The 27,162-nt window shown below is 36.3% G+C and overlaps 2 protein-coding genes across 3 annotated transcripts in view; one reads left to right on the top strand and one right to left on the bottom strand.

The window, feature by feature from the left end:
* ANGPTL5 (angiopoietin like 5) overlaps window positions 1–27,162 on the top strand; it is a 510,199-nt gene that overhangs the window by 317,736 nt on the left and 165,301 nt on the right. The window lies entirely within an intron of this gene.
* Window positions 1–27,162, bottom strand: part of ARHGAP42 (Rho GTPase activating protein 42) — a 146,189-nt gene that overhangs the window by 25,093 nt on the left and 93,934 nt on the right. For both annotated transcript variants that reach the window (XM_066312953.1, XM_066312952.1), the window contains 10 exons: window positions 25,410–25,511; window positions 20,953–21,063; window positions 14,394–14,498; window positions 10,892–11,021; window positions 7,701–7,801; window positions 5,334–5,443; window positions 4,668–4,746; window positions 3,765–3,804; window positions 2,189–2,251; window positions 554–628 (listed from right to left, as the gene is read on the bottom strand). In XM_066312953.1, the coding sequence (XP_066169050.1) occupies window positions 554–628; window positions 2,189–2,251; window positions 3,765–3,804; window positions 4,668–4,746; window positions 5,334–5,443; window positions 7,701–7,801; window positions 10,892–11,021; window positions 14,394–14,498; window positions 20,953–21,063; window positions 25,410–25,511 (916 nt within the window). The remainder of the gene's footprint in view (window positions 1–553; window positions 629–2,188; window positions 2,252–3,764; window positions 3,805–4,667; window positions 4,747–5,333; window positions 5,444–7,700; window positions 7,802–10,891; window positions 11,022–14,393; window positions 14,499–20,952; window positions 21,064–25,409; window positions 25,512–27,162) is intronic.

The raw sequence follows: 27,162 nt of genomic DNA, 5'->3' as shown, positions 1-27,162 counted from the left end.
ATCTGATCAATTTAAATATTTTCATCTTTGCAAATTATTAATAAAAATAAATTCAGTGCTCATAGTTAGTAAACATAAACATTAACTTTATGCACTGTATCAAAGTGTTAAGTAAGCCCAAGCCCACAGAGGATTATTCATTCATTTGTCTTAGACATGCAAACACAAGCATCAGAGAGATCAACTACCAAGAAAAGCAAAAGACTGAAACAAGTGCTTATTAAGCTGAGTCATGATGTGTTATGGAACTAAAATTTGGAGAACTTGTAGAACAAGCCAAATATATATCAATAAATAGAACTTTAAAGCTAGAAGAAGACAAGCATTTTTATTAGTAATTTGCTCATGTGTAACATGCAGAACAGAATACTAATGCACACAAGAAACTACAGATGAATCACTCATTTTAAGAGTGCAAACTCAATTCGGTGCCAGTAAGTGCACATACAAAATTGTGAATATTATGACACACTCTTCTGCGCACAGCAGTTAAAGCAAAAAGGATCACAGCACAGACACTGGACACTATCAAAAGTTCACCTCAGATACTTACAAAATATGGTATTCATGAGCTTTTGCACCTTAGAATTTACGCCACCTATTCTGTAGAGCCCCAGGATTGTAATACCTACATTGGGAAAACAAGTAAATAAAAATAATAAAAATAATGAAAATATGGTTATTTTAATACGCTGATGCATTCTTGGTGTATATTTTCAAAAAACATCTAAGTGTATTAATGGAAAACTGTACCATTACATTCTTAAGTGCTGCTTTACCCCACTGCAATCTCTTGTGGGATATTAACAAATTTATTCCACTGAGTCCATGTTATATTATAGACTAAGCATAATTTTACATTTACAGAACCCTTCTGCAAAGAAATGACCCATATTAGCAAACAACAAGGTGATGGTTAGGAAAAGTGAAAAATAAGACCCAAAACCATTCTTAGAACACATTACACATCAGCAAGTTTATATTGCTTAGATGTCAGTGGAATTACTATGCATCTGTGTTTGCTGAGACCATGATCTCTTTCAAATAAGATGTGATTGACATTTATTTGAAAACAAAAATATATATACTGTATACTGTTGTAAAACATCCATTGAGAATTTATGTTGCCAGGTAAAATTGCCAGGCCTTTTTCAATAGCACAGATAATAATAACAACAACACATAATGTTTAAAGAATGACGTTCAGAATACAGTGTTTGTTTACTTCAGTCATGATTATTTTATTATTTTTTAACTGCCTTTTAAAATCAGTAGGGTTTAAATGTCTTCCATTCTCCCCACTTCAAGCCTTAACATTTAAAAATTGTCTACTTTTCCTTGAAAACAACATTCCTAAATCTGATCTCACTTAAGATAACCTACATGTTTTGAGATCCTCTTTTACCCTCCCTGTCCCAGAAAAAAAATGCAAGCTGAGTCAGCAGTGACCCAACAATGATAACACTGCTGGCTGAGAAACTGAATTCAAGTAGAGCTCTAAGTTTCACAGAGGGACCACATTTGGGTTAGAAGAGATCTGCACACTCAAGACAGCTCAAGAAAAGCTATCTCCTTTTATAGGAGATCATAGCCATAAATCTCCAATTAAAACTTACTGTGAGTTGTCAGATACCACCTCATCAGGAGAATGATTATTACTTCCTTTTATTACATTCCTACTAACAAAAAGGAGTGTTGCTAAACATTAAATGCTGCTAAATACTGAAAAGAAAATAAACAATGTTAGTGAATAAAATTATGGGAGTTACACTCTGCAAATAACCAGATGTACCAGAGAATGTTGATGTCACTTTTTGGTCTTCAAATTTCACACCTGAAACCAAAGCTGGGAGCTGAGACTCCCCTACAGTTGTATCACAAGAAAAGTCAAGTCGGTGCACTTGAAAGAATAAAGATGTGTGCAATTGTCTGCACATTATTAGCTGTCCAGTCAACAAGAAATTACAGAAAAAAACCTTAAAATCTCACTTGAATGATATGTTAAGAATTCTGTTGGAACTGAGGAGAACAATTTGGAGTGTAAAGCACCCAGATAAAATATGAAAAGTCCAAACCAAATAATGGACGCACTTCAAAGCACAGATGTAAAACGTAGAATTAAAAAACAGTTGTGCTTAAGAAAAAAAGTCACAACAATCTAATACCTTATTTGTGGTTTAATACACACCTCTTGTTTCTACTGCATGAATACATTTCCTCACGAAGTTGAAACCTGCCTCGTTTAAGAACACTACAAAAAAAAAAAAAGGTAATTATTTTCCAACCTCAAAATACAAAACCTTCCATTTAGCTATGCTCACACACTAGTCAAGGAGGGCTAATACATGGCTATCCATAACATTATAATACTTGTTCTGTAATAGGGTCTTTGTAGATACATTCATAGCATTCACAACCCAACTTTGTAGTCATTCTGTACCATTAGAAGCTCAATATTCTACTGTCTTTCTCAGTAATCAGTAGCCTCTCTAAAGTTGAAAGCTGCTGAGCAAAATGCTTTTAAGAGTCCAGGGCCTACATTAGGACTAGAATACATTCATAGTTTCTAATACAATTCTTTGTTCCTTGCATATGCACCTAATCACCAATAAAATGGTAATGCAGGAAAACAATCCTTGTTACTGAATTTAAATAGTCATCTTCTTTCAAGTATTTGAAAATTTCTCATTAATGTTGCCTCTTTAATACCCACTGCTTTAACTACCTAAATAAAGATCTTAAAACAGCATATTTGTCACCATAAAAATAAACACCATCATATAAAAGAACAGACAGTGGCTTAAATTTCAGATTTTCAGAGTCTCAAATATACCTCCAATGAAGATGTATGTCCAAATTTTACAAATCTCTTTCTCTAAGATATATTATTTAAATTATTTTTATATATTTGTGTTAATATAATATGATTATAACCAACATGTTGATACAGTGTAAATACAATTATGCACATAAATCTCACAGTACCTTTAAATACAGTAATTTTGTTACTCAGTGTATATTTAACAGGTGCATATACATCTAAAACTAAAACAATGTGATGGACCAAGGCCATTTGTATGAGGTTCATTGATGCCAGGTGCTGGGTCCTGCCCCTGGGTCACAGCAACCCCAGGCAGTGCTACAGGCTGGGGGCAGTGGCTGGAAAACTGCTCAGTGGGAAAGAACCTGGGGGAGCTGGTCAGCAGCAGCTGGACATGATCCAGGTGTGCCCAGGGGGCCAAGAAGGCCGATGGCATCCTGGCCTGGATCAGCCATGGTGTGGCCAGCAGGACCAGGGCAGGGACCGTCCCCCTGTACTGGGCACTGCTGAGGCCACACCTCAAATCCTGGGGTCAGTTCTGGGCCCCTCCCTGCAAGAAAGACATTGAGGGGCTGGAGCGTGTCCAGAGAAGGGCAGCGGAGCTGGGGAAGGGTCTGGGGCACAAATGCTGTGAGGAGCAGCTGAGGGAGCTGGGGGTCTTCAGCTGGAGTAAAGGAGGCTCAGGGTGACCTTACTGCTCTCTACAGCTGCCTGAAAGGAGGGTGCAGACAGTTGGGGGTCAGCCTCTCCTCTTAGGTAACAAGCAATAGGACAAAAGGAAATTACCTCAAGTTGTGCTAGGGAAAGTTTAAATATCCAACAAAATTATTTCACAGCAATAGAAATAAAATATAAAATAATCTGTTTCTCCCACACATATAATCAAGAAATTGTAAATTACATATATCTAGCAAGATACAGCAACTCAGAATAAAGAGCTTACTTTCTTCCTTCTTGCTAATAATGGCTGGCAACGTGTAGATCTGTAAAAAAAAAAAACAAAATAAAAACCAAACAAGCAGCAAGCAACAACAATGCAGTAGGACAATGTTTGTGCTTTAAATCCTTTATTGACATGTTTGTGAGTAGTTGCAACATGCTGTGTACTAGATTGCTGCTAGAGAAATCTCAACCTTGCCTTTCATGATCTCTTGACATTTACTGCTCCAGCACACAGCTGGGTTAACAGCTCTGTGCTACCATAATGCAACTAATGCATTAGAAATCAGATTGACTGAGTCCAAATGGGTAAAATTTCAAAACAGCTTGTGATTATAATTCCTGTACTGGTTCAGGCAAACAAGAGGCATGTAAAAACACTCACTGAGTTCATAAAACTGATCAATCATTCTTTTCCAATCAGATACAGGGTCTGATATCACTCTCATTTAAGAGCATACAAATAGTGGGAAGAAAACTCACGACAAGCCTGTCTCTCAGTAGCTCTCAACATGTGTTTCTGGTCTCTGCAATGCCTTTTGAGACAGTACTGATTGTTTACCCCATGAAACTGCCCAAAAGATGGTTCTTCTTTACCACTGTAATAACAACCACTTCACCTGAACCATGAATCCTATTAGACAATATGCCACTGTATTACTTAAAATATTACTACTTTAAATATCCTAACATAGAATAATGATATATATAGAGAAATGTAGTCTTAAATTAATAGATCTACTTTTCTACTTTGTAGTTGTCTTCACTATGTACTTGCATTAGTGTCTCACAAAGAAAAGGACTCTATTTATTGGTATTGCCATAGAATATCTGAAATGTATACTAGCTTCTTTCTGTAATATGTGATCCAGAATATTGTAAAATGAAAATTAAAAAATATTCTTACTGGTTCCTTTCCATCCATAGCTTCAAGCCAAAGTTTTCGGTTGGATTCTGAAAAAGCTTGTAGTGTGATGATTCCAGGTCTGTCAAAAACACACACATCCATTAAAGTTACTGTTTTTCTCATACAGTGTCCAGAGTCAGAATTCACATGCATAGTGATGTGAATATATAGAAGACAGACGGAAATTAGAGAAAGTTGACAGCTTCTGATACAACAGAGTAACTTTGAGCTAGGTATAAAACACATCTGTTTTTTAAAAGAGTGCTAACAGTCATAAAGCATTCTTTAAGAGAACAACTACAATTTTAAAGACGAAGAACTACTACCACACATTTCTGAAAGTGATAGAGATTTGTACAGAATATGCTTATTAACAAGTATTTATAAAGATAATTATCAACTGTTTCTAAAAGAGTATAGTCAGTTTTGCTAGAAGTTCCATAACAATCCATGCTGTATCTGCATGCAAACATCATGTAGTAAAGACAACACACATGCTGTGTAGCAAATTTAATTAGAAAAAAAGGTTTGAACAAAGAAGTTCTAAGTCTTGAAAGCCTAGTTTGTCTGCATACTAATATATTGGTAAATATGTTCTTATTACAGGAATAATTATTATCTATTGGTTGCAATTATTTTCAAATTGTTAGCACAATGGAAACAAACCTCTCAAATACTTCAATATCGAAACAGAAACGTTTGTCAATTGAATCTGTCTTTCTCCTGATGCAAGATTTCAGCTTGAACATTTCTGGTGAGCTTGTGACAAGGCCATTCTACAAAACAACAAAATGGAATTAGCACAGGCAGTATGCTTATACATCTTGGCTTCATCTTAGATTTGAAAGTGAACAGTCCAAAGAACATGTCTTAACATAGGGATTAAAATTATTAAAATATATACAATATTTTTCTGTATATTATGACTACATTTAATAGTGTTCTGTCTTACATTTGTTACTTAATCATTATATTTTAAAAAATTCTCTAAATTCAAATCTTACAAACACTTGATTACATGCATGTTAGGATGAAAATAATGTAATTCTGCCAACTCTCATACACAAATAAAAAGATTTCTGAGGAATCAAGCTGATTAGCTCCCAGTTCTGGCCCCCATGATCGTGAGACCTCTGCTATAATGTTGGCAATGCTGACGCAACTGGGAATTCTGAGAAATGAGAGGAAGCAAATGTCACTCCTGTCTTCAAAAAGAGCAAGAAGGATACAGAATCACAGAACCATTCAGGTTGGAAAAGGTCACAACTAAACCACTTACACATCTTTTAAATACTTTCAGGGTTGGTGACTCAACCACTTCCCTGGCAGACTGTGCCAGTGCCAGACAACCCTTGTGGTGAAGAAATTTTTTGTAATACCTACATCCCCTGATGCAAATTGCAGGCCTCACATCTTATGGGGAACTATAGGCCAGTCTGGATCACCTTTATCCTTGGGAAGATGATGAAGCAAATAATCATGGAAAGCATTTCCAAACATATTAAGGGCAGAAAGGTGACTGCAAGAAGTTGGCATGAATTTAATAATGAAAAAAATCACACAGGATCAACCTGATAGCTCTCTACAATGTGTTGGATGGCTCAGTGCATGATGGAAGAACAATGAGTATTTATCTCAACTTTAGCCATGCTTTTGACCCTACTACATCCTCAACACTAGGTGAAGTACAGAAATACGGGTGAAATATGGGTGAGATGCTGAGGTGGACTGAATACTTCCTGAACTGCTGAGCTCACAACAGAAGCCCAGCTGCAGCCAGGCTCTAGTGATATGCCCGTGGGGTCAATACTGTTCAGCATGAATGATAAATAGGCCCAGGCACCAGGACAGGATGGGGCTGACAGGACAGAGCAGCTTGGCAGAAAAGGAATTTCAGGTTTTGCTAGGCAACAAGGTGGCCATGAGCCAGCAATGTGATGTTGCGGCAAAGACGGCCACCAGCCTCCTGGGCTGCAAGAGGAGGAAAGAAATCATCACCCTCCAAAGAGATCCACCTGCCTTCAGCACTGATGTGCTAGAACAAGTCCAGCTAAAGGCCAACAAGGTGATTTAAGGACTTGGAGCACAACTACTTGAAAGGACGTTTTAGTGAGGAGGTCAGTCTCTTCTGCCACATCTTAAGTGAAAGAACATGAGGGAGAAGGCTTAAGTTGTGCCAGGGGAGATTGAAATTAGATGTCAAAAATAAAAATTTTCACAGGAAGAGTGGTTAGGCACTGAAATAAGTTAACCAGGTGGAGTCACCATCTCTGAAAGTGTACAAGGAGAGCCTGGATGTGGCACTTGGGGATATGGTGGTGATATATTGACAGCTGGACTAGATGACCATGAAGGTCCCCTCCAACCTTGATGATCCTGTGATCCGTCATATGAGGAGAAGCTGAGAGAGGTGGGACTGTCTGGTCTGGAGAAGAGGGATCACATCAGTGACAGATCTACAAATATCTCATGGGAAGGAAAGTAGACTGAGTCAGATTCTTCTCTGTGGTGCCCAGTGGAAGGGTGAGAGGCAATGGCCACAAACACAAATACAAGTAATTCCATTTGAACCTTAGAAAATGCTTTTTGTGGTGGTCAAACACTGGAACAGGTTGCTCACAGGCTCCATCCTTGGAGATATCTAAAACCTGACTGGACACAGACCTCACCAACCTGCTCTGCTTGATCCTGAATTGAGTTTGTATTATATTATTATATTATTATATTATTATATTATTATATTATTATATTAAGCCCCCTTCAAACCTCATCTATTCCGTGATTCTGTGCAAATGTGATAAATTTCATATACATTTAAAACAACCACATTAGGAAAGTTATTTAATATGTGGTTTAAATATGTTTTAAAAGAAATGTTACTTAAATATTTATCCATGCTATATGATACATGCACTGCTTCATCTACAAAAACAACCTTATCTATTTGAAGTTTTTCTTTCAGCAGTTCCAAAACGCTTAATAAAAAAGATGGAATATACATGTCATGTATGTGTTCATTTGCATGTAACTCACCACTTTTCCACCAGATTTCGTTTCAGCTATACTCATTGTAAAAGTTTTTGTTCCTTTTTCGTAAGTGCAGTAGTGCTTTACCCAAGTAAATCCAAGGGGTCCTAGAGTAAAGAGAGATAGTATAAAAAGTAATTGTCATTTTACCACTATTGGAATTAAGAGTAGAAAAATGAAACATAGTAGCATCCACATGCAGCCTTCTCCTTATTTTTTAATCTCAACATGTTGTTCAGGTATAATTTTCAAATACTGCAGCTTGATAAGGTTGCCTAACCAAGTTCCAGCAGTTTGACTTTCTTTGGCAACTGGATGGATAACAGCATTATATTATGGTAACAAGGCAGGAAAAAGGCAAGAACAGATCTGAGCAGTTTTCTGCCTAGAAAATATAGTTGTGATTTTATCAACCCAAGGGAAACACAACTCAGTCTTAGATCCTTTCTCTTAGGGAAACCTGGAAGTCTGATACTAAATGTAGACAAGTGGACAAAGTCAGAAAACGAGACTGTAGTTTTCTTTACTTTCAGAGCTCTTGTCAAAGCTAACCAATGCTTTTGGTAGTATCACAGAAAAGCTATTCTTCCATCTGTTACCTTAAAGGAGCGGGTAAAATGGCACCAGCTGAGATAGAGATTGAATCTTAGGTAGATGAACACTGACAGGAGATTTCTTCATATGAAAAAAAGCAAAGGAACTGTGCACTCTAAAACACATTGGTTTAAAGATAAGGGATAAAATGCTGGGTGGCAAAGGCAGTGCCTTCAGCAAGAAATATTGGCCTTTTCTGCCTTGAAGGGAGTCCTGCTGGGGAAGGGCTGGGTGTAACAGTGGTGCAGAACTGAACACGTTCACAAACTGACACTTGCACATGCTCGCAATACCAATACATTGTACTGTACTCAGGGATTCACTTGTCTTCAATTTAGATAGCCACAGGTGAGATCTACAGCAATCCCCAAGTACGTGGATGTGTGCCTTATCCTGGAGAGGTCCCATCACACTACTGAATTGTACCCCAAGTATAGGATCTTTGATGCAGATATTTTCACTGCTGGATTACCCACAGCTTTGTTCAGGCACTGCTGAGAACCTTTAGTGAATCTAAACACAAAACCATCCCAAGCTCAAGCTCAGTGGTGTTTTAAACTTGGTTCACACTAATGCAGTTTATATTTATACAGGCATTTATTATGTGTTCTTTGCTGTGAGGACATGGAGTGAATTCTCCTACAATTTCCAGAATTCTCTTCACATCCTAGAAGTACAGATAAAATCTCCCATATTTTCGAGAAGTTCAAAGCAAAGAGTAGCACAAGCTCCTGGATTCTTCAATGAGAGTTACTCATGGGAAAAACATGATACTGATTTTTTCAAGCTACAGTATGTATGGACCTATTAACAGTTTTTAAAATTGGTTATGGTTAAGGAATGGTATTCCCCAATTCAGTGCTCCTAGCAAAACACTCTAAACCATGCACTGCTCATTCCCTCCCCCATCCTTCCCCTCTCTTCTCCCCTGTGGTGAGTTGGAGAGAAGAATTAGAGGCATGAAGCATAAGGATCAAGGGTTGAGGTAAGAACAATTTACTGGAGACAGCGATGAAATAAGAAAACAAACAGTAGCAGCAACAATATTAATATCAGAGTGTGCAAGAGGCAAAGGATTCACATGTGAGTGTTCACCACATGGAGACACCTGACAGTACCTGAGCACTCCCTCTGCCACCTTGGGGACCCAAAAGGTTCCCTTCCCCTAGCCCCAGAAAATGATGAGGTGGTATTGAGTAAGGACCTAGTCATGCCCAACTCCTGGCTACTGCAAAAATTAACCCTGGCCTGTCTAGAACCAAGACAAAAAGAAAGAAGTTAAAAAAAAAAAAAAAGTATTTTAATGGGTTTGTGTTTGTGGGGCTTTTTTAAATGTGAAGAATTAAATAAAAATGTTGAAAAAAGACATCTAGTAGTTTTACTATAGATACAAAGGTTTTGCCTTCTCAATATACCCACAAAGGTGGTCGTTATATTGAGAGACTGAATCAGTCATGTAAGTCGGATGTCTGTCAATCCAGAAACATAGCTGTGGAAATTTACACAGTCTGTTACACTGACTTTAAGAAAGCTCTCCTATTGTCTGCGTTCTTGAAGAAAGTAATGTCATGAATAGAAAATTCAAATGGTTACATACCCTCAGAAGTTAGCTGTTCTGCTCCTATATTTTAAGTTATTTTCACTTAACATAACAAAATCTGTAATTATTTGGAATCAATTTTTCCTCTGATGGCAATTCATTATCTCTTTTAGCATAGATAATGATAAGATTAAGACAAATGAGCACTCTCAAAGGAGCTTTAGATTAATTAAGAAGTCATCTTTTTTCATTAGAAAATTGTAGCCAGACACGTGTGTTGCAACTTTAACCTTGTTACTCTTGGCCATCCATCTGAAAGAAAACAATTTATGGCCTAGCGCTATTTTTAAAAAAAGCCCTGTATTTACCACCAGGCATACCAGTAATAAATATATACAGAATTTACTCTCAAGAATAGCAAACCTTTTACCTAGTTGCTCACCATTAGACAAGAACCTATATGATAAGGGTTGCAGGCAAGTAAACTTGCACAACAAGGAATTATACAACTAGTACCTTTCCCACTACACAGTGATTACACACCCTGTTACTCCAGAATAAAAATTTCTTTTCAGTAAGAAGATGTCAAGCTGGCCTCTCATTATTTAAAGAAGCACAGCATGTGCCTGGTGCTTTGCTCCTTTTCTCCCTCCCCCATTAGCACAGCTCAGTGTAATTTCCACTTAACACAGATTTCTTTCATGATTATTAATCAATTAAAAAATAGACTACGTTCTTAAAACTTGAAGCGCTACTGAGGATAAAACTGGCTGTGGCTAACTATGGTAAGAAGGTACTTAGATGACCTTTTCTTCCATTTTTGATTTCCATTAAGCACATGTTCATTTAAGATGGCTGGGTCAGTGGAGGTCTCTGGTACAAGGTGCTCCTGATGGCTGAACTGAAGGCCCTGTTCAGGCAGGGAAAAGACAGGAAACAGAAGGGAGCCAAGGCAGGGTGCTGGGAGTTTGCAGCAAGGTGCAGGGCAGCCAGCCAGAGCAGAGCTGGCTACCAGTCAACCACTAGGGCAAACAACAGCACGGACCTTCCTTGTTGTACTTACGTTTCTCCTGCACATAGAGATAGCCTTCCATTGTCCATTGACTTGGTGGCCTGTAATCTTGGTTGGCTGATTTCATTCTTTGCATGAGTCTCTCCACTTCCTGCCTAGTGCTTTCGAAGTTATTCCGAGTCTAACATCCAGAAAAGGAAACAAACAAAAACCCACATTATTGCATGTACATAACTAAAATAACAATGAACAACTAATTAAAAATTATGCGAAGGAGACTGTATTGGAGACGAACAAAAGCATTTTCCAGAGAAAGAAAAGGAGGGAAAAGGAAAAGAAATTGCAATAAAGATAAATTACACAGTAATGAAGAATTCATCTTGGGCATACAAATGTAAGGAAAACATTGCTGAGAATAGCACCATTCCTCTTCCAGCAGGTCCCTAACCTCAGCCAGGAGGTCATTTCGTATCTTTAGGTATGCTTACACAGTATTTTGCAGACAGATACATGCTTTTGCTCTGTACGCTCTGCGATTCTCAGATGCCTGGCTAAACTAGAAGCTGCTGACAGCTTAGCCCTAAACCTGAAGTAGTATGGCAAACCGAAGCACTTTAAGTTCAGAGCAGAAAACACCAGTTTGGGTTAAAGCCAGGCTAATGCGTCCAGACAGCTGCAGTTTCTACACACATGAAAGAGACAAATTTTCTATGTATCCATATCTTCAGTAATACCACAGGTGCTGCTGCTCAGAACAGTCAGGTTACTGGCACTGTCATGAACAAGTTTTGACTTGGCAAACACCACAGTTAAGGATAAAAAAATGGGAGGTAAGACACAGCTCACAAGTGGCAGAACTATGCCAAAAGCATGGAAGAAGTGTGTCTGTCCTAAATATTACGTGTAACCAGGCATGTAAGAAAGCAAACAATCATGGGACTAAGGTGGGTTTTCAGTATTTTCTTATATCTATATGTATATAAATGGCTACTTTTTCTTAGGGAATACAGTGAGTGAGGCTAGGGTTTCCCTCCATGCATCTAGCATGGGATAGCAGAAGAGAATAATTGTGAGATGTCAGAGCTTTGACTGATTAAATATCAGATATTGAACACTCTGTTCCTATAGGTCAAAGAAAATAATAAAGATTTTTGTAATGTTTCCACAGAGTCATCTATGGACTTGAATCCTCACTAGTCAGAAAGATACTCTCAGGACTTTATACACCAGTGACCACTTCCTCTTTTTCATGGGCCATTTGTGTAATTAGTTGCACAACAGTATAAAGGTAAACATACTTAATCTTGGTCTTGAAGACAAACATTATTACAGAGGGAGGTAAAATTCTAATCTGAACTTTTCAGACAATGTCCTCCAGAAGAAGTATCAGTTCAGATCAATTTTAAGAGAGGTCATTTTGAGACCTTCAAGAGGGACATGCCATTGAAGGAATGTCCCCATTTTAAGAGCTTGTCTCCATCCATTATTTTTTAATTATTACTTTTAAGCAGCCAGGTCTTTGAATCAAATCTCAGAAAACCAAAGCAAAATGGACACACAAAATATGCCTCTGGCCCTTGAGACAGTTAAAGTGAGAACAGGTCATGTTAGAACACAGTGACCTGTTAAGTGCTGTTAGTCTGCTACTACTCTTCTACAGCTGTTACTGCTCCTGCTCTAGCCTGTAGGAAATTTTTAAGAACAGAAACAGCAGTTCAGGTCAACTATTCTTCAAGACCTGAACACATAATGCAATGGAGAGGAGTACTTTTGACACTACAGACAGGCTGAATGCACTTCTCCCCCTCCTCAGTTTGTCTTTACCTATATAAATCATTTAACTTCAATCTGATTTTGGGTGATTCTCTGAATGACACGTACATAGACAACTTAGCTGGCTGTGTGAAGCTGTGTGAAGATCTGGAGCCAGAATTTATACTCCTATGTAACAGGGGTGAGTGATGTACTGATCCCCACTGTATCTTCATGTATATGTGATATATAATTAAAAAAACAGTAACACATTGATCTTTCTGCCTAACTTCACATCCCTCTACCTCTGTAATCCATTTACAACTTCAAGTTGTGCTGATATAATATTTAGAAAACATTAAATTTAACTATTTCTTAATTATCATTGAAATTGAAAAAAAAACTTCTGTAATAATTTTGCTTCTGTAAAGCCATGCATAGAAGAAACGTGATTACTTACAATGCCAATTTTGGCCTGTGCTGTGAGTTCATGCTCCTCTCAGAACTTGCCATATTAAAAGAAGTAAATCTCTGGATTCAAGCACATTTTTCACTCTTTCAGTGAAATTGCTGTGCAACAACACTGACCCCTTGTGTCATTATTTGAAAGTGTCTTAGTATCAAACAATGTAGAAAACGTAGAAAATTTGAAAGGACAGGTAGTTGGGATGCTCTACAGGCAGACACCCATTTGCATTGTGATCCAAAAGGAAAACTTAGTCATCCAGGAAGTTCAGCCTTATTTCCTCAAGCAGCATTTAAAATGGGATATATATATATGAACGAGAGATGCAAAAAGCAAGATGGAGCTACAAAAAATGTGTCTTTTCTTGAAAGAATGAAATGGACATAACACTCTAAAATTTTTGTTCTGTACTTCGATGACACTCTTCAGGAAACATGTGGGAGTAGTCCAATATTGAAGCTCACTTTTTGCCTTAAAAGCAGTGTGTGTAAGCTTTGCTTAAAAGCAAAGTGCGTATAGATATTTTGTACCTACTTATTTGCATGTCCTAGGAAGTGTAATATCTGAATTACACAATGAAAAAAATATACACTTGTATACAGCAGTTATGATGAGTGGAAAAGTATGTTGATTACATGCATTTTAGTTATCTCTGACAGCTATGAAATTTTTTGGGCAGTTTGTGCCCAAAATGGGTTCTTGTATGGCTCTGACTCATAAATCCAAACCAATTTACAGCAAAAGATCGATCTGCTCAGTTGAGTGTAACCCTCTACACAAAAAAAGAGATCCTCTCTCTGGTGAAACCTAATGCTCTTGAGAGCTGCTTATCATGGAGGAAGATCCCACCTATTGATTAACAGTATGCAGAACAGCCAGAGAATGGCTTCCCAAGTATTTTTATATACAGTGGAATTTAGCAGACAGCAGGACAAACAGTATCATTCTATACAAGCTGGAGCATTTTTGATACCTCCACTTAGTCCAGAAGACCAGCCTTGTTCTCAAGAAAGTTTTTATACAAGTTTAAATCAATCTGGACCACTATGTTTTCTAATAACAACTTGGCTGCTGTCCTGTTTTTCTAGTTCTTGCTCCCGAGGTTTTGATCTGGAAATCATACATTTACTATCCAAAATTATTTGTTGTCAGGAATCTTAATTACATTAGCCTTATACAAATAATTTTACCTATTTGTATATGAATTTGATTCCAGCTTACTAAAACATTGCAAGATTAAGAATTTCAATAAAGTGCTGTAAGTCTACTTTAATATCCTGAACTGAAATTGGCAAATTAAAAAAGTTAAATTATGTAAATACAAATAATGCTTACATTCTGCAAATTGAACTGCAGTTGCTGCTTGTATGGTGCAAACTCCTGCGCCAGTTCATATCCTTCATGGTAAAATGTAAATAATCCTTGAAGAAAGGCCAAGAGCTGAAAAGGTAAAATTGAGAAGCATTATACATTTTTAACTCCAGGAACACTCTGTGCGTTCACACTCAAAAGCAAAGTTTTACTGAGAAGGAATCCATGATGAGACCTTAAGATAGAAAAATGTTATACACACTTTTGTGTCATGAAGTTGCATTTGCCATAATAATTTAATTATTACTATATGTCCTAGTAATTTTATCCAGTATTTCAGCTGTAGTCTTTGCTTGTAAACATTTTCCAAGTTTAAAATTTCAGAGTTCAAGTGTTTTTTCTTAAAAGTATTTTTTCACTTTCTTCATAGTAATTTCTTGGGCTGTAACCTACTTTCCACAAACAAGACTCTAGAAACTATGTTTTGAATAGGTTAGCACAACATAAGAAACTCAAACTATTTCTTCCTGCTCTGAATCAAATGCAAACTCTATCTGGTATGTCTATGATTGACTCCAACAGAACCACTGTCATCTGCATATATCCAGTTGAAAAGTCTTTTTTTAAGTTTGCTTTAAAACAATGTTCAAGTAGTAAATGGTGCAACTAGATTTTAGCTCTTGGATTAATGCATTCCTGCCATCTCTTAGTTTTAACAGCCTTCTAACTTATTCTGCTTTAAATTTTAAAAGGGTTTTGACATTGCCATAAGTCACCCTACCCGCAGTTAAACAACAAGCATTTCATTTCTTATCATGGACATCTTTCCTTGTATATATAATTTAGCTTGCAAAATTAAAAAAAAAAAAAAAAAAAAAAGAAAAAGAAAAAAGAAAAAGAAAAAGGAGAGCAGAAAAAAAAAGATAAATTAATTTGGATTTACAATAACAGAAGTTTTAACAATAAATAAGATTTGCCTTGGTATATTACACCATTATCATCTGGGCTAAGTAACTGGCTGTCCAGGCTGTCTTCTGACTCAGTAAAGAACCACAGATATTCCAGAGCATACATCTTTTCCCTTTTTCAGACTTCTCTCTCAGGATGGGATGAATGATCCAATGGAAACATTTCTCTCTCTTCATTGACTACTGAAGTAGTCTAGACTCAGGCAACAAAAATGACATTGTTCATATTTAATATGTTTGCTGTGTGTTACCACTAGCATAGATTACTGTAAGTGGAATAGCGTAAAGATGGATTTTTTACTGTGTTTATATTTTCTTTAAATTTACTCTCAGCCCTACTGGAAGAATTGCAGCTAACTTGTTCTGCTTCTTCTCGCCCATTATTCTCCACGAGACTATTGAGAGCCTGTTTACCTGCTGGCTCTTTTGTTGCATTAGTAAATTAAAGCAGCTGGAGGTGAAGAGACCATCAGTGCGGGCACAAATACAAGGCATGGCTGGGAGAAGGACTCTGACCTTGGTTTTTACTGGAATTGCAGGATCAGATGAAACCCTGGCCTCAGGCAGAGATGGCCCAAGCCCATGGCTACCAGTAAGCCTGTCATGGAGCCTGAAGAACTGAGCAGATTCTTTGACATAAAAGCAAGTTTTTGTGGGGGTCTCTACAAGAGAATGTGAATTTTTGAACCATATTCCGCCATCAAACAAGGAAGGCAATGCAGTCTCAAGGGGAGGGCTCCACACCTTGTATAAATCAATCTCAGTTTAACATGATTCATCTGTCCAGCTGAAATCAGCACCTCAGCTAAGGACCAGACCCTAAAACTATTATTATTCAACTGATTATTCAAGTATTTCTGAGGAAGATCCAAATAGAACAGTTTATCTTTAAAACTTCCAATTGTGCAAACAGCTAGAAAGAGCTCTATAATTTTCTGCAATTCTAGACTATAATCCTAATTCTAATTCTGTAATTCTGGAAATAACTAGTTAAAGGAAAAGAAAGAAAATGAATCTTCCTTTTCATGAATAAAGTAAAAAATATGCAAATTACAACTAAAGCTCTGCTTTGGCTCCAGTTATGTGAACCCCATTCTCACATTCTAGATTTAGTTACTCATCAGTGTCCCCAACTACAACTCCTTCAGGTGTCACAGCACAACAACTTCTGTGCTTACTTTGACTTGGTCCAGTCAAAAGAATGTGTGGATTAATATAATTAATTTGCAATATAATTTGCAATCAGGAGCCTGCTGCTAAACCCACTCCTTTCAGCTGAAGAGACAGTGCAGGAGTAACACTTAGCCAGATCACCAAAATTAGAACAAAGAACTAGTGGGACAAAATTTCGCTTTGTTAGCTTATGCTTGACTTTTAAACATCAGTTTAAAGAGCATTTCAGGAGAATAAACTGTATAAATTTCAGTTTCAATATTTGAAGAAAAACGTTTTACATCATATAAAACACTTTTACAGAGTACACTGAGAAATACCAAGGAAAATATTTAACACAAGATGGCAGCAAAGCTGAATTTATCAGAAAGCAAAAATACAACTGCAGGGGGAAAAAAAAAAAAAAAAAAAAAAAAAAAAGGGAAAAAGAAAAGAAAGAAACAAACCACAACCCAAAAAAACCACTGAGAAAAATCTGAATTCATTTTAGTTAAAGTACTTCTCAGGTATTCTGACAGTTGTGCATTGCAGAGATCTGGCCTTGAGGCTTTCCTGGTTAAACACTCTCTGAGCACTCAGAAATACAGGAATAAAAGAAAAGTATCATGCAAGTCCTAGATCAGCATATTTAAGCTCTGTGCTGATATGTGACACTGAAGATGTATTCACTTCAATGTACATGTCACTAGCAGTGGAAAAACAGGAACCAGAAAATTCCCTGTGCCAGTGGGCCTGTGCTACTAAGGCATCTCCAGAATCACTTCCATTAAAACATGTACAGCCAGAGTATTGTATGGAAGAGATTTAAAAGCCAAGGTTTTTTGCCCTAGGCTTATGCTGATAGTGGGGTTTTCTTTTTTGCTAGCATTAGATGTAGGACTGCTGTTAAAGGCAGGTTCATAACTTTAAAAAAATTAATAATATTAAATAGAACACAAAAAAAAAATTAAGAACAGGAATAGAAAATCAGCTCCTTTTCCTTTCAAAGAAAATTTTCAGAATGTATTTCAAAGTGGTATTCACACATAAAGAGGTAGTTTATTTCATTAAACATCACAAACAATGCCTGATGCTTTCATATCAACAATTTTTCATTCTAATAATTGTCTTATAATTACCTCATTCTGAGTACCTAATCAGTCACATCAGTAAAGACTGAGGTCTGAACTCTTCAATACAGAGCTACTCACCACACCAGAGCCATGAAGACTTCAACACAGAACCCGAAACAAAATCCAGCTATTTCTTGAGACTTTATTTATTTTTATGTAGAGCTGCTGACCTCAAGACTGCCTGGTCGTTTCATTCTCACAGGAAGAAGACTGTACTTAGGTTTCGGATAGGGAAGGAATTTAACCTTTGACCTGCAGCACATCAGCCCAAAGTCCCTGTCTCCCTGTTTTCATTTTATTTATAAGAAGATGGCACTTATTCTTCAGATTAAAGTGAACATAGTTAATAATGTAGAAAATGCAAGAAATGGAAATTCAAATTTTCAAATTTAGTGTTTACTGTGAAGTCTCATGGAAATGCATGCAATTAGAGGCAGTGTTTTTTGGTGGTCTGTTCTTTTTTTCTTCTCTTTAAATAAACATTTAGACTGACCACCCCTCACATTTCAGATAGTTTACTGCTTATGAACTTTGTGCCCTGATTTCTACAGGACAAGAAGTCCTAGCATCACCAAAGGACAAATCAGAACTTTAGGAAGGTGTTTGCATTGTTTTAACAAGCGTAACACCCTGAGAAACCACTGCTAGCTTGGACTAGCCTCTTTGGGATCACAAGAGAAAAGCTAGCAAGACAGATTACTGCCACTTATTTTGTTTTATTGTTTATCCAGCTGTAAATTTGAACACTAATTTGTCTTTCAGAAGAAGTTTAAATCCATTATCTGTAAGAAAACATGAGGGTTTTTTTTCTTGGAAAAAAATCAAGACCCAGGATGATTGCAAATAGGAATATGTCAGTTACTCACAGTAGTACACATTAGCAACCACTTTGGTCAAGATGCAGAGAACAAAGAGAAACCCAGGGCCTGAGAAGCAGCTGCAAAAGTCTACTCTAAATATTATAATCTTCTATTCACTGTATGAGTCATTAACATCTGTACCTTAAAATCTTTCCCAAGTTTCTTCCAGGAGAGAACACACTCCACTTTTACTGACTTCCACTGTTCCAGCTGCAACCCACCTGGCAATTTTTGCTAGGTTACTTCTCCCACTCTGGTTCTCAGATAGTCATTATCCTTAGGTATAGAAAAACTGAAGGTCTTGAAAGGATGTTCGACAGATCATTTGCTTTTCAAGTTCTATTCCCATGTCACAAACTTATTCTTTTGCACAGGCATCACAGTTTCCTCCTTCACTGCACTAACAGATTTATTTTGTTAAATTTTCCTTCAGCCAGTCTGTTAGCAAGATGTCATACTGAGAATTATTTGAAAACGTGACACTGTGCTGATAAATCAGAGGCACAGGCAGCACATACAGTAGAATGACCCACAACCATCAGAGCTCTTGAGGAGGAATGTCCACATAGACACACCACCAGGCATCTTCTGCCATACACACATTCATTGAGCACACAGAAGAAAATTAACAACATGGCAATTCTTTTGATACTTGATTTTAAAGTGTTAAGCTTTGTCCTTATCTAGACCTTTCATCTCATGATGAACACACGCTCAAACTTTCAACATCACTTACATAAACATGAATTTTAGAAAGCCTATTTTGAAGTCTTTGGATTTTTGTTTGTTTAGGGTTTTTCTTTTGTTTTGTTTTTTTAATCTCATGGTATTGCTCATCTGTGTTTTAATTTACTTTTTCCCATAAGGCATATTTTGCCTTATGGGTTTTAGCAAATGCGCTTACTTCAGGATGCTGCAGGCAACAGATTACAAACAAAAATTAAGAGTTTTGAAGATGCAAAATTTTATAACTGATGTTATAATTTAAGCTCCATCTATATGCAGATTGATTATAAATAAATTCACACCCAAAGTCAGAAGACATTACTTTCAAGGCCTATCATTACCCAGTTACCAGAGTATTTCCTGTACCTAACTCCTGAAACATCAATTATGTCATACTGGGCTGGAATGTCTACTGAGCTGAGACACTCAAAAGTAAATTTTACCTATTTTAACTATGTGCAGTTGCACAGTATTTTCCAATATACAAGGTCTTTTCAATACAGAAAGTTTCTATTATATTAAAGGAGCATAAAATCTCCTATAGTAGGGTCAGAGCTAGGTCAAGATTGCTAGATTTTTCCAGGATGTGAGAGTTTTGCAGAAGGAGACAGTGAGACACACGCTGGATTAATCTGTGACAGGTAGAAAAATGTTCTTATTTAGGAATCTGAGCAAAGTTTTAGTCTCTAACATTTGGCAGCTGTATGCCATAAAGATAGGATTTCTGTAAGTACTGCTTGCCGAATCCAGGTTCATTAGTTTGCATCAATGTCAAACATTCACTACACAATGTGCTCTCATCTCATGGAAAGAAGGCATCTGAGAAGCTCTTCTTGGTGACATGGGGTGTTAGAGATGTAATTCAATCCATTTCACAGTCAAGAGTTCTGCTGCAGTAGTTACAAGGAAGCTGGGAGATGGTGTTGAGACAAAGTTATACATGTCATGTTCCCCTTAGACAAGCAGCGCTCTGCTGTGCTCAGTGTGCTTAATGGGAAGGGACACATGGCACTGCAAGTTCTCTGCCAAGGGCTATAGGTACTAACTACATTAGGCAATTGGCAAACTAGGCCTGTCTGTATGACATGAACAGCAATAATACTGCTGCTTGGCCACAGAAATATGCTAGCATATCATACTGAAGCTGTTTTTGGTACTGACTGATGCAGAAGAAAGTTAGAGTGGGGGATGGAAACACAGTCCAGAATGAAGTCCCAGACTTAAATATGGACACTGAAACATGACTGTATCTTACTCTTTAACAGCATGTTGACATATGTTTTCCTTTATGTGCAAAGTAAACTAAAGGGAAATGACTCAACAGAAAGACCAACTTACCTATCCTACAGAAAAACTGATTTTTCGCTTTACTTCATGTGTAACTCAGTACAATGTCTGTGTATACTGCCTATCCAAAATACTTAAATTAAAAAACTGGCTCAAAATTTAAGCCATTAAATCATAGTATTAGGAAACATCGATTATGTGCTGCACAGACACAACATTACATGATGTCCCATTAAAATGTTACACACACGTCAAGTCATCAGACATTTCACTTCACAGTAGATACTAAAGTCTTACATAATCCTTCAATAAACATGGAAAGTGCCCAGGCCAAGATCTGTCTATACACAAAGAATCTGCATTCAAAAGTTAAAAAGGGAGCAAAAAATTGATATTTTAAATTCAATTTTCAGCTTCATATGCATGCATTCTAAAGAAAATAAAACATAAAACTTACAGGTTCTACAAATTCAAATTTCTTTTTCTCTTGTACTTCTTGGATTTTAAAAACATATTCTAATGATGCTTCATAAAAGTTCTGATGTTCTCTGTCAATCTGTGTATCTGCCTACAAGAGAAAATAAAGTATGGACAACATTAGTTTAGTCTCATTATTGCTTTAAAAACAGGTTATGTCAATAAAAAACATATTTTCCATAAGATTACTTTAAAAGTTTATTAGAGTCCAGTTTTATTTCTGAAAATTAGAATACCTACTTTAAAAAGCTAAATGCAAGTTTAAGAAGTTAACCATTTCAGCCTGTGCCTTTTACTTGCTCTTTTTTTGGTTTCTTCTTTCTTTTTGCTCTTTAATATTCTAGTTTTTAGGAGAGCCTGAAGGGAAAGAAAAGTGGCAGCAGGTACTTGGTATATGTAAGTTTAGAAAAGGAAATAGAAATGAGCAGCATAGGAATCAAGGACAGACAAAAAGATAATTATTTCTACTGAAATATTTAAGTATCATATGCACTGAAATTGCATCTATCTCTCTGGTTCAAATATCTTCCCAAAAATGTATTTTCTTTCTTAAATAGGCTGGCTTTAACAATGTCATCTTGCAACTTATTATTTTATACCATGAGTCATATGTTTTTGGAATGTAAACATATTTAAGACCCTAACCTCACAAATCAAATGTATTTCAAGTTTCAATTTTCAAACGACAGAACTACAAGGCAATACGTGTCAGAAATGCCTGACTAATACCCCCCCTAACATGGAGATCCAGTATCAGAACAGTGTCTTCTGCCTAAATAGCTAAAGAATTAACTCTTATCAGTTCATTAAGAGTAATAAGCTTTTATCCTCAATTTAAACAAGCCACAGGAGAGGGAACTAACAGACAAGCATTGTAGCACGCAGATAATGTTTAAAGAAGACATGCAGATTCCAATTTAATTCATCCTTCTTTGTAATAAATCATTTTCTCAAGCAAATCCCTTTTGGGCTGTATTAGTTAGATTTTGCTCTTTGGTCAAAATATTACCACAGATTAACAACATGAATAAGATCATTCCACTTATTTTTAATGTTTGTTAGTTAAAATATAGAAGGACATTTCTGTATACTCTCAAGTTAGATTCAAGCATTAAAAATAACAAATGCAGGGAAATTGGGAAAGCTTGATGTTGTCTTCCCTTGACAACAAACTATAAACCAGCAAACATATCATAAAAGAGATTTAGTACTTTCAACAATACAAAAGCAAAAAGTCAGTGTTTTCCTTCAGGCAGGATTTGGCCATCAATAGCACCATATATAATTAAGATTGCTTCTCTACTCAAGGACAAGCTACTATTGTGACTTGGCTGTACAGGCTCTTAACAATATTGATCCACCTCCCTAGCCCAGTTTTCTAACGCTACTTCAACACATGGGCCTCAAGGATATGTTTCTAATCATTCAGTACCAGCATTTCCTTCCCAGGTCAATCAAAAAAAAAGAAAAAATTCAGTAAACTAATAACATGAAGCTGAAATCAAGCACTCAACATCCCAATAATGAACCACTCTACCTCAAAATTAACTCTTCCATTTGCCATTCATATATTGTGTTTGGCTACTGTTTCCCCTGTTATTAGTTTTACTCCACAGAAATAATCTATCGCAAAGCCAGTGCTACACAGCTGAACAGAAGCAGTTGCCACCACTTTGGGATGATCCAGAAATGCCTTGCTCACACAAATGCCATCAATAAGCCCTTGAAACAGACCTCAGCTCTCTCATTTAATTGTACATAAATAATGAAACATCGTTTTAGAAACTGTCTCTTTTAGGCTTTGCTTCAGAAAAAGTATTTGAACATGTAATTAAATCCATCCCTACTCTGAACAACATTTAAGCAGGTTGCATTTGTAATACTTACAACAACCAAGTGCCATCTCAATTAGGTTTTAGGGCCATAATCACCACCAGTGAACAGGGACTAAATCAGAATTCCTCAAATATATATTCTGCAGAAGCTTATGAATTTGTGTTAACATCAAAGGAGACAGATTTGTAAGAATTGCTTCGAAAGTGATCTTAGAAGTTTCAAAAACTGAAAGTAATTACATGTTTTTCTGTGACTTCAAACTGCATGTAAAAAATAAAGAGAACTGATGGATATGATTTTGAGTTTCTACCTGTATAATATACAGTTATAGTGAGTAATATTTTCATTGATGTAGGCTATCACCTCAATATATATACCAGAACTTCATATAAGCTTGGAGACTGATTCTGGAACAGATTTCAGAGAAAGGAAATCAGAAGCTGATTAGATTTCTCACATCACTCAATTCTGCCCATTTTCTCCTCTACTCTAGGCTTCTGTAGGCAGTGAAAAGATGCTACTATGAAGTTTCATTTTGATGCTAAAGGAAAAAAGCCAGTCACCTGTGTAAACTGCACCAGCAGTCTTGCAGGCTCTTAAAATATCCAATATATTTCAGTTAGGTGAATATATGCAAACTACTCTCTACAGAATATGTTTCAACCATCAAACTTCAGATGCCCAATTAAGGTGGTCTCAATTGCACTCAAGTGAGATATGTAAAAGGACCCAACAGAGTACAAGATTTTTGCTCATCCCAGTACTCTTTAACCCACATAATGTAATTAGGTATCAAGAAACCTCATCAATTCAAGGAAATAGTATTTTTCCCATGCAGCAGTCAAAAAATGGTATTTCCACCTCCCTGAAAGCATGATGTTGGCTTGAAGCATGGACTTCCCACCTCCTACTCTGGGCACCAAAGTCCCAGCTGCCAGCACTGCTTGGTTCTTTGCTTGTGCTCTGCTGTGGGAGGCTCCAACAAACTCCACTCTGGAGATACAGGCTATATATGGAGCTCACCCAAACCGCTCAGGATGCAAGTCAACATTTATCTTGGATTTCAGGTCATGAACAGAGCTTGGCCTCCTTTTACTTACAATACAGACACAGGCCAAAAGTCTCCCAGGTTAACAATTTTGGTACTGATTTGCTATTGTACCTTCTACTTATGGTGGGTGTATGCTGCTGATTCAGCACACCTACAGCTGTAGAAAAGTGAGGAATGCCCTTTACCCTTTACAAGGGAGGCATCTAGGAATCAGAAAATCTCAGCCTCAGTTATAAGATTTTAAATCCAGATATGTTACTTAAGGACACACTGGAAAAAATTATTCTGGTTTTCCATCAGTTCATAGACATGAGCCAAATCCATTGTTTTTCTACCATAGTTTATTAGATTCACAGTTGTTACTTTGCTCTTCAGTTGCTGCTTTTAGACTGTAATTATTCTCGTGCCTCAAGAGTAAAATATTTTATTTATTTTATTTTGTTTCTGTTCTAGAGCAAATTAGTGTTTAAGTTCACTTTCCCACAATTTGGTAAGAATTTATTTTTATTTTAAGCTGGGGCTTAGCCTCTAAGAGAACTACTTCTTAATCAATATATAAAATATTTGGGAAAAGTGAAAGCTCTGACATACAAATGGAAAAATTAAACAATCCAATATAATAATGTCTTATCTAGACTGATTATTATATAGACAGCAATAGCAATTCAGGCATATAGATATTATTAGAAATTTTTAATTTCTAAGTCTTATTTTATTTTAATTATAGTATTGGTAAACACCAAAAAAATCCTACTATGTGATTGAGTGATGGTCACACCCTTGGTGAAAATTTCATCTGCAAACTTACCCCCATTATTTAAGAGCCACCAAGCCAACAGTAATCCCATCAAAATTATTTTAAACTACTTTTGGCACAATTCCCAGAGTGTCATTGATATTGTGTTGCTGGGTTTATCATAATTTTCTGCAAAAACAAGTCATATTCACTTTTACCAGCATAGTGAAAAGCCCTGGAATCGTCCTGTTAAACTAGGAGCCTTCATGATCTTGGTTTTTTAACAGAAAAGAATTAGCTCTACAGACTCTTCAAAGCTGAAGTTCAAGATACAATTTCAGGGCAATTTCAGGTGCCACAATCTCAGAATAAAATGAAAAAGAGGAAAAAGAAGAAGAAAAGATCATCATTAAAATTATCTCAGTTCAGTCTTCTGGATTAGAATTTATGCAAAATGGAAGTGCAATTTCATCAGTTAATATCTATATAGTGAACTTAAAGCAATTAAACGGCTTTCCAACATTCCACATATAGCAAATAAAACTCACGCTTTTATTGTACTAGTCTAATTCCATTGTTGCAACCAATACATATTAGCTGTACTTGAAATACATAAAGTTGCAAACATAGAATACTGCTTTCTTCAAATATTTAACTCCTATCCCAGGCAAGAATTTATAATCACAACAAGCATGACTTCCAGAAACTACCACAATTTCACATTAATAAAATACAGCATGTCTTGAAGAGAATCAGTTTGTTATCATCATTTCTATGCAAATGTGAAATAGGTAAGTGTGTGTCCAGTTCTTACATCTTGCAAATGAGATTCCTTCTTCTTGGCTGACAAATTTAAGTGCTTCTCTAAGATGGAATAATATTTCTCACTTTCCTTGTCAAACTTCTTCTTCCCATCCTGAAAAACAAAACATTCCCAAGTAAAGCACTTGACCAAGTATCACAGCTAACTTAAATTAAAAGAAAAAACAGGTGCCAAAATATGCCTCATTATAAAACCACTCTTGTTGGTTCCAGTATTTTAGGGCTCAATTCTGAATTGGACCTAAAGATAGTAGAACTGCTTTAGTTATTAAAAGCAATAGTAAGCAGGATTTTCCCCATAAATAACAAACCATACAACAGATACTCATGGTTTCCCATAATAAACATACATGGGATTTTTTGCAAATAGTATCTTTTTAAGCAGACATTTATTATAAAATAATCTTCCCCAAGTTTCAAAGTATACTTAACTGCCACAATCTTTTTACAAAAGAACAAAAACAAAACCCCAGAAAACTAAAACCACAAAAAAAACCCCCAACAAACAAACAACAAAAAAAAACAAGCATCCCCTACCTTCAACAAACAACCCCACCCCCCCAAACCAAACCAAACAAAAACACCCCACTGTTGAGGACATAGGTGAATACAAAAAAATGTGATAAAGATATAGGCCTATTCTTTGCATTTAAGAGTAATACACTTATTTTCCACTCACACTCCTAAAATATGAGGATGATGGAAAAGCATATGTGTGGTTGCAAAAGGAAATTGGTCCAAAAGTCTGTTTCCAATAATATTTCGATGTGTCTGAATATTTAAGCTTGTCTCATTTAAAAGTTATCCTGCCTTTCTCACTCTTTGCTTTTCCCATCACATGCAGCCAATCCTCACATTTCTACAGTAAAACTATTTTGATACGTAATACAAAAGAAAGCTACTATGAGTAAATGAAGAAACACCTTACTTTCTGCAAACAAATTCAGAATTCATACTTCAAAACTTTAAAAGCCTGCTGTTCTTAAATTTAAATCTTAAATTTAAGAGAGAGATTTCTCAAAAGCTTTTCCATCTTTCAAGGAGTGCCAAATTCCAAGAAACAGGAGAACTGACTGTAGTTGTTATCCACCGATTGTAATTTATATCCCCTCAGAGTATTATTAATGATAAATCTATAACTTTTAATTGTAAAATTACATATTCCCTAAAAAAAAGCAACTTTCTACCAGTGATTTTTATAATCTTAGTTAAGTCCTAATGATTAACAAGTTGAATATTTTGAGAAAACAAAAAAGCTTCAAGACAAACAATCCTACTTGTGCATGTGCAAAAGCTATTAATGATAGAAAAACTAATTACTGGACATCATGCAGTAACATCAGGTCATTTTAAGAAGTGTAGTGATTCTCTTCCTGACCCCTTTCTCCCTAGAAATTTTTATATACAAAAAACAAATAACTAGCTAGCATTGTAGCACCGCCCTGTTTTCCTTTGCCATATCATGGGGAAGTCAGGTCAGTCAGAGAAAACAGTAGGAGGAAGATTTTAATGACATGAATCAAAACTTATCAGCCCCTGTAACAACAAACCACTAACTGATTAGCTCCAGTGACTAAAGCTTACAACAGTAATTATACTAGATTATAAAACACATCATATACTTTCTACCCTACAAAAAGTTCAAATATATTTAGTATGAAAAATATGCACAATTTCATGTTCCCACTACTTCATAACAGAGATATCTTCAAAAGACACCAGAAGGAAATGAAGGCACGTGACCC

Source organism: Sylvia atricapilla, chromosome 2 (assembly GCF_009819655.1).
Source record: "Sylvia atricapilla isolate bSylAtr1 chromosome 2, bSylAtr1.pri, whole genome shotgun sequence".
NCBI lineage: Eukaryota > Metazoa > Chordata > Aves > Passeriformes > Sylviidae > Sylvia > Sylvia atricapilla.
The sequence above is the reverse complement of the archived record's forward strand: the minus strand, read 5'-3'. Positions and strand labels throughout refer to the sequence as shown.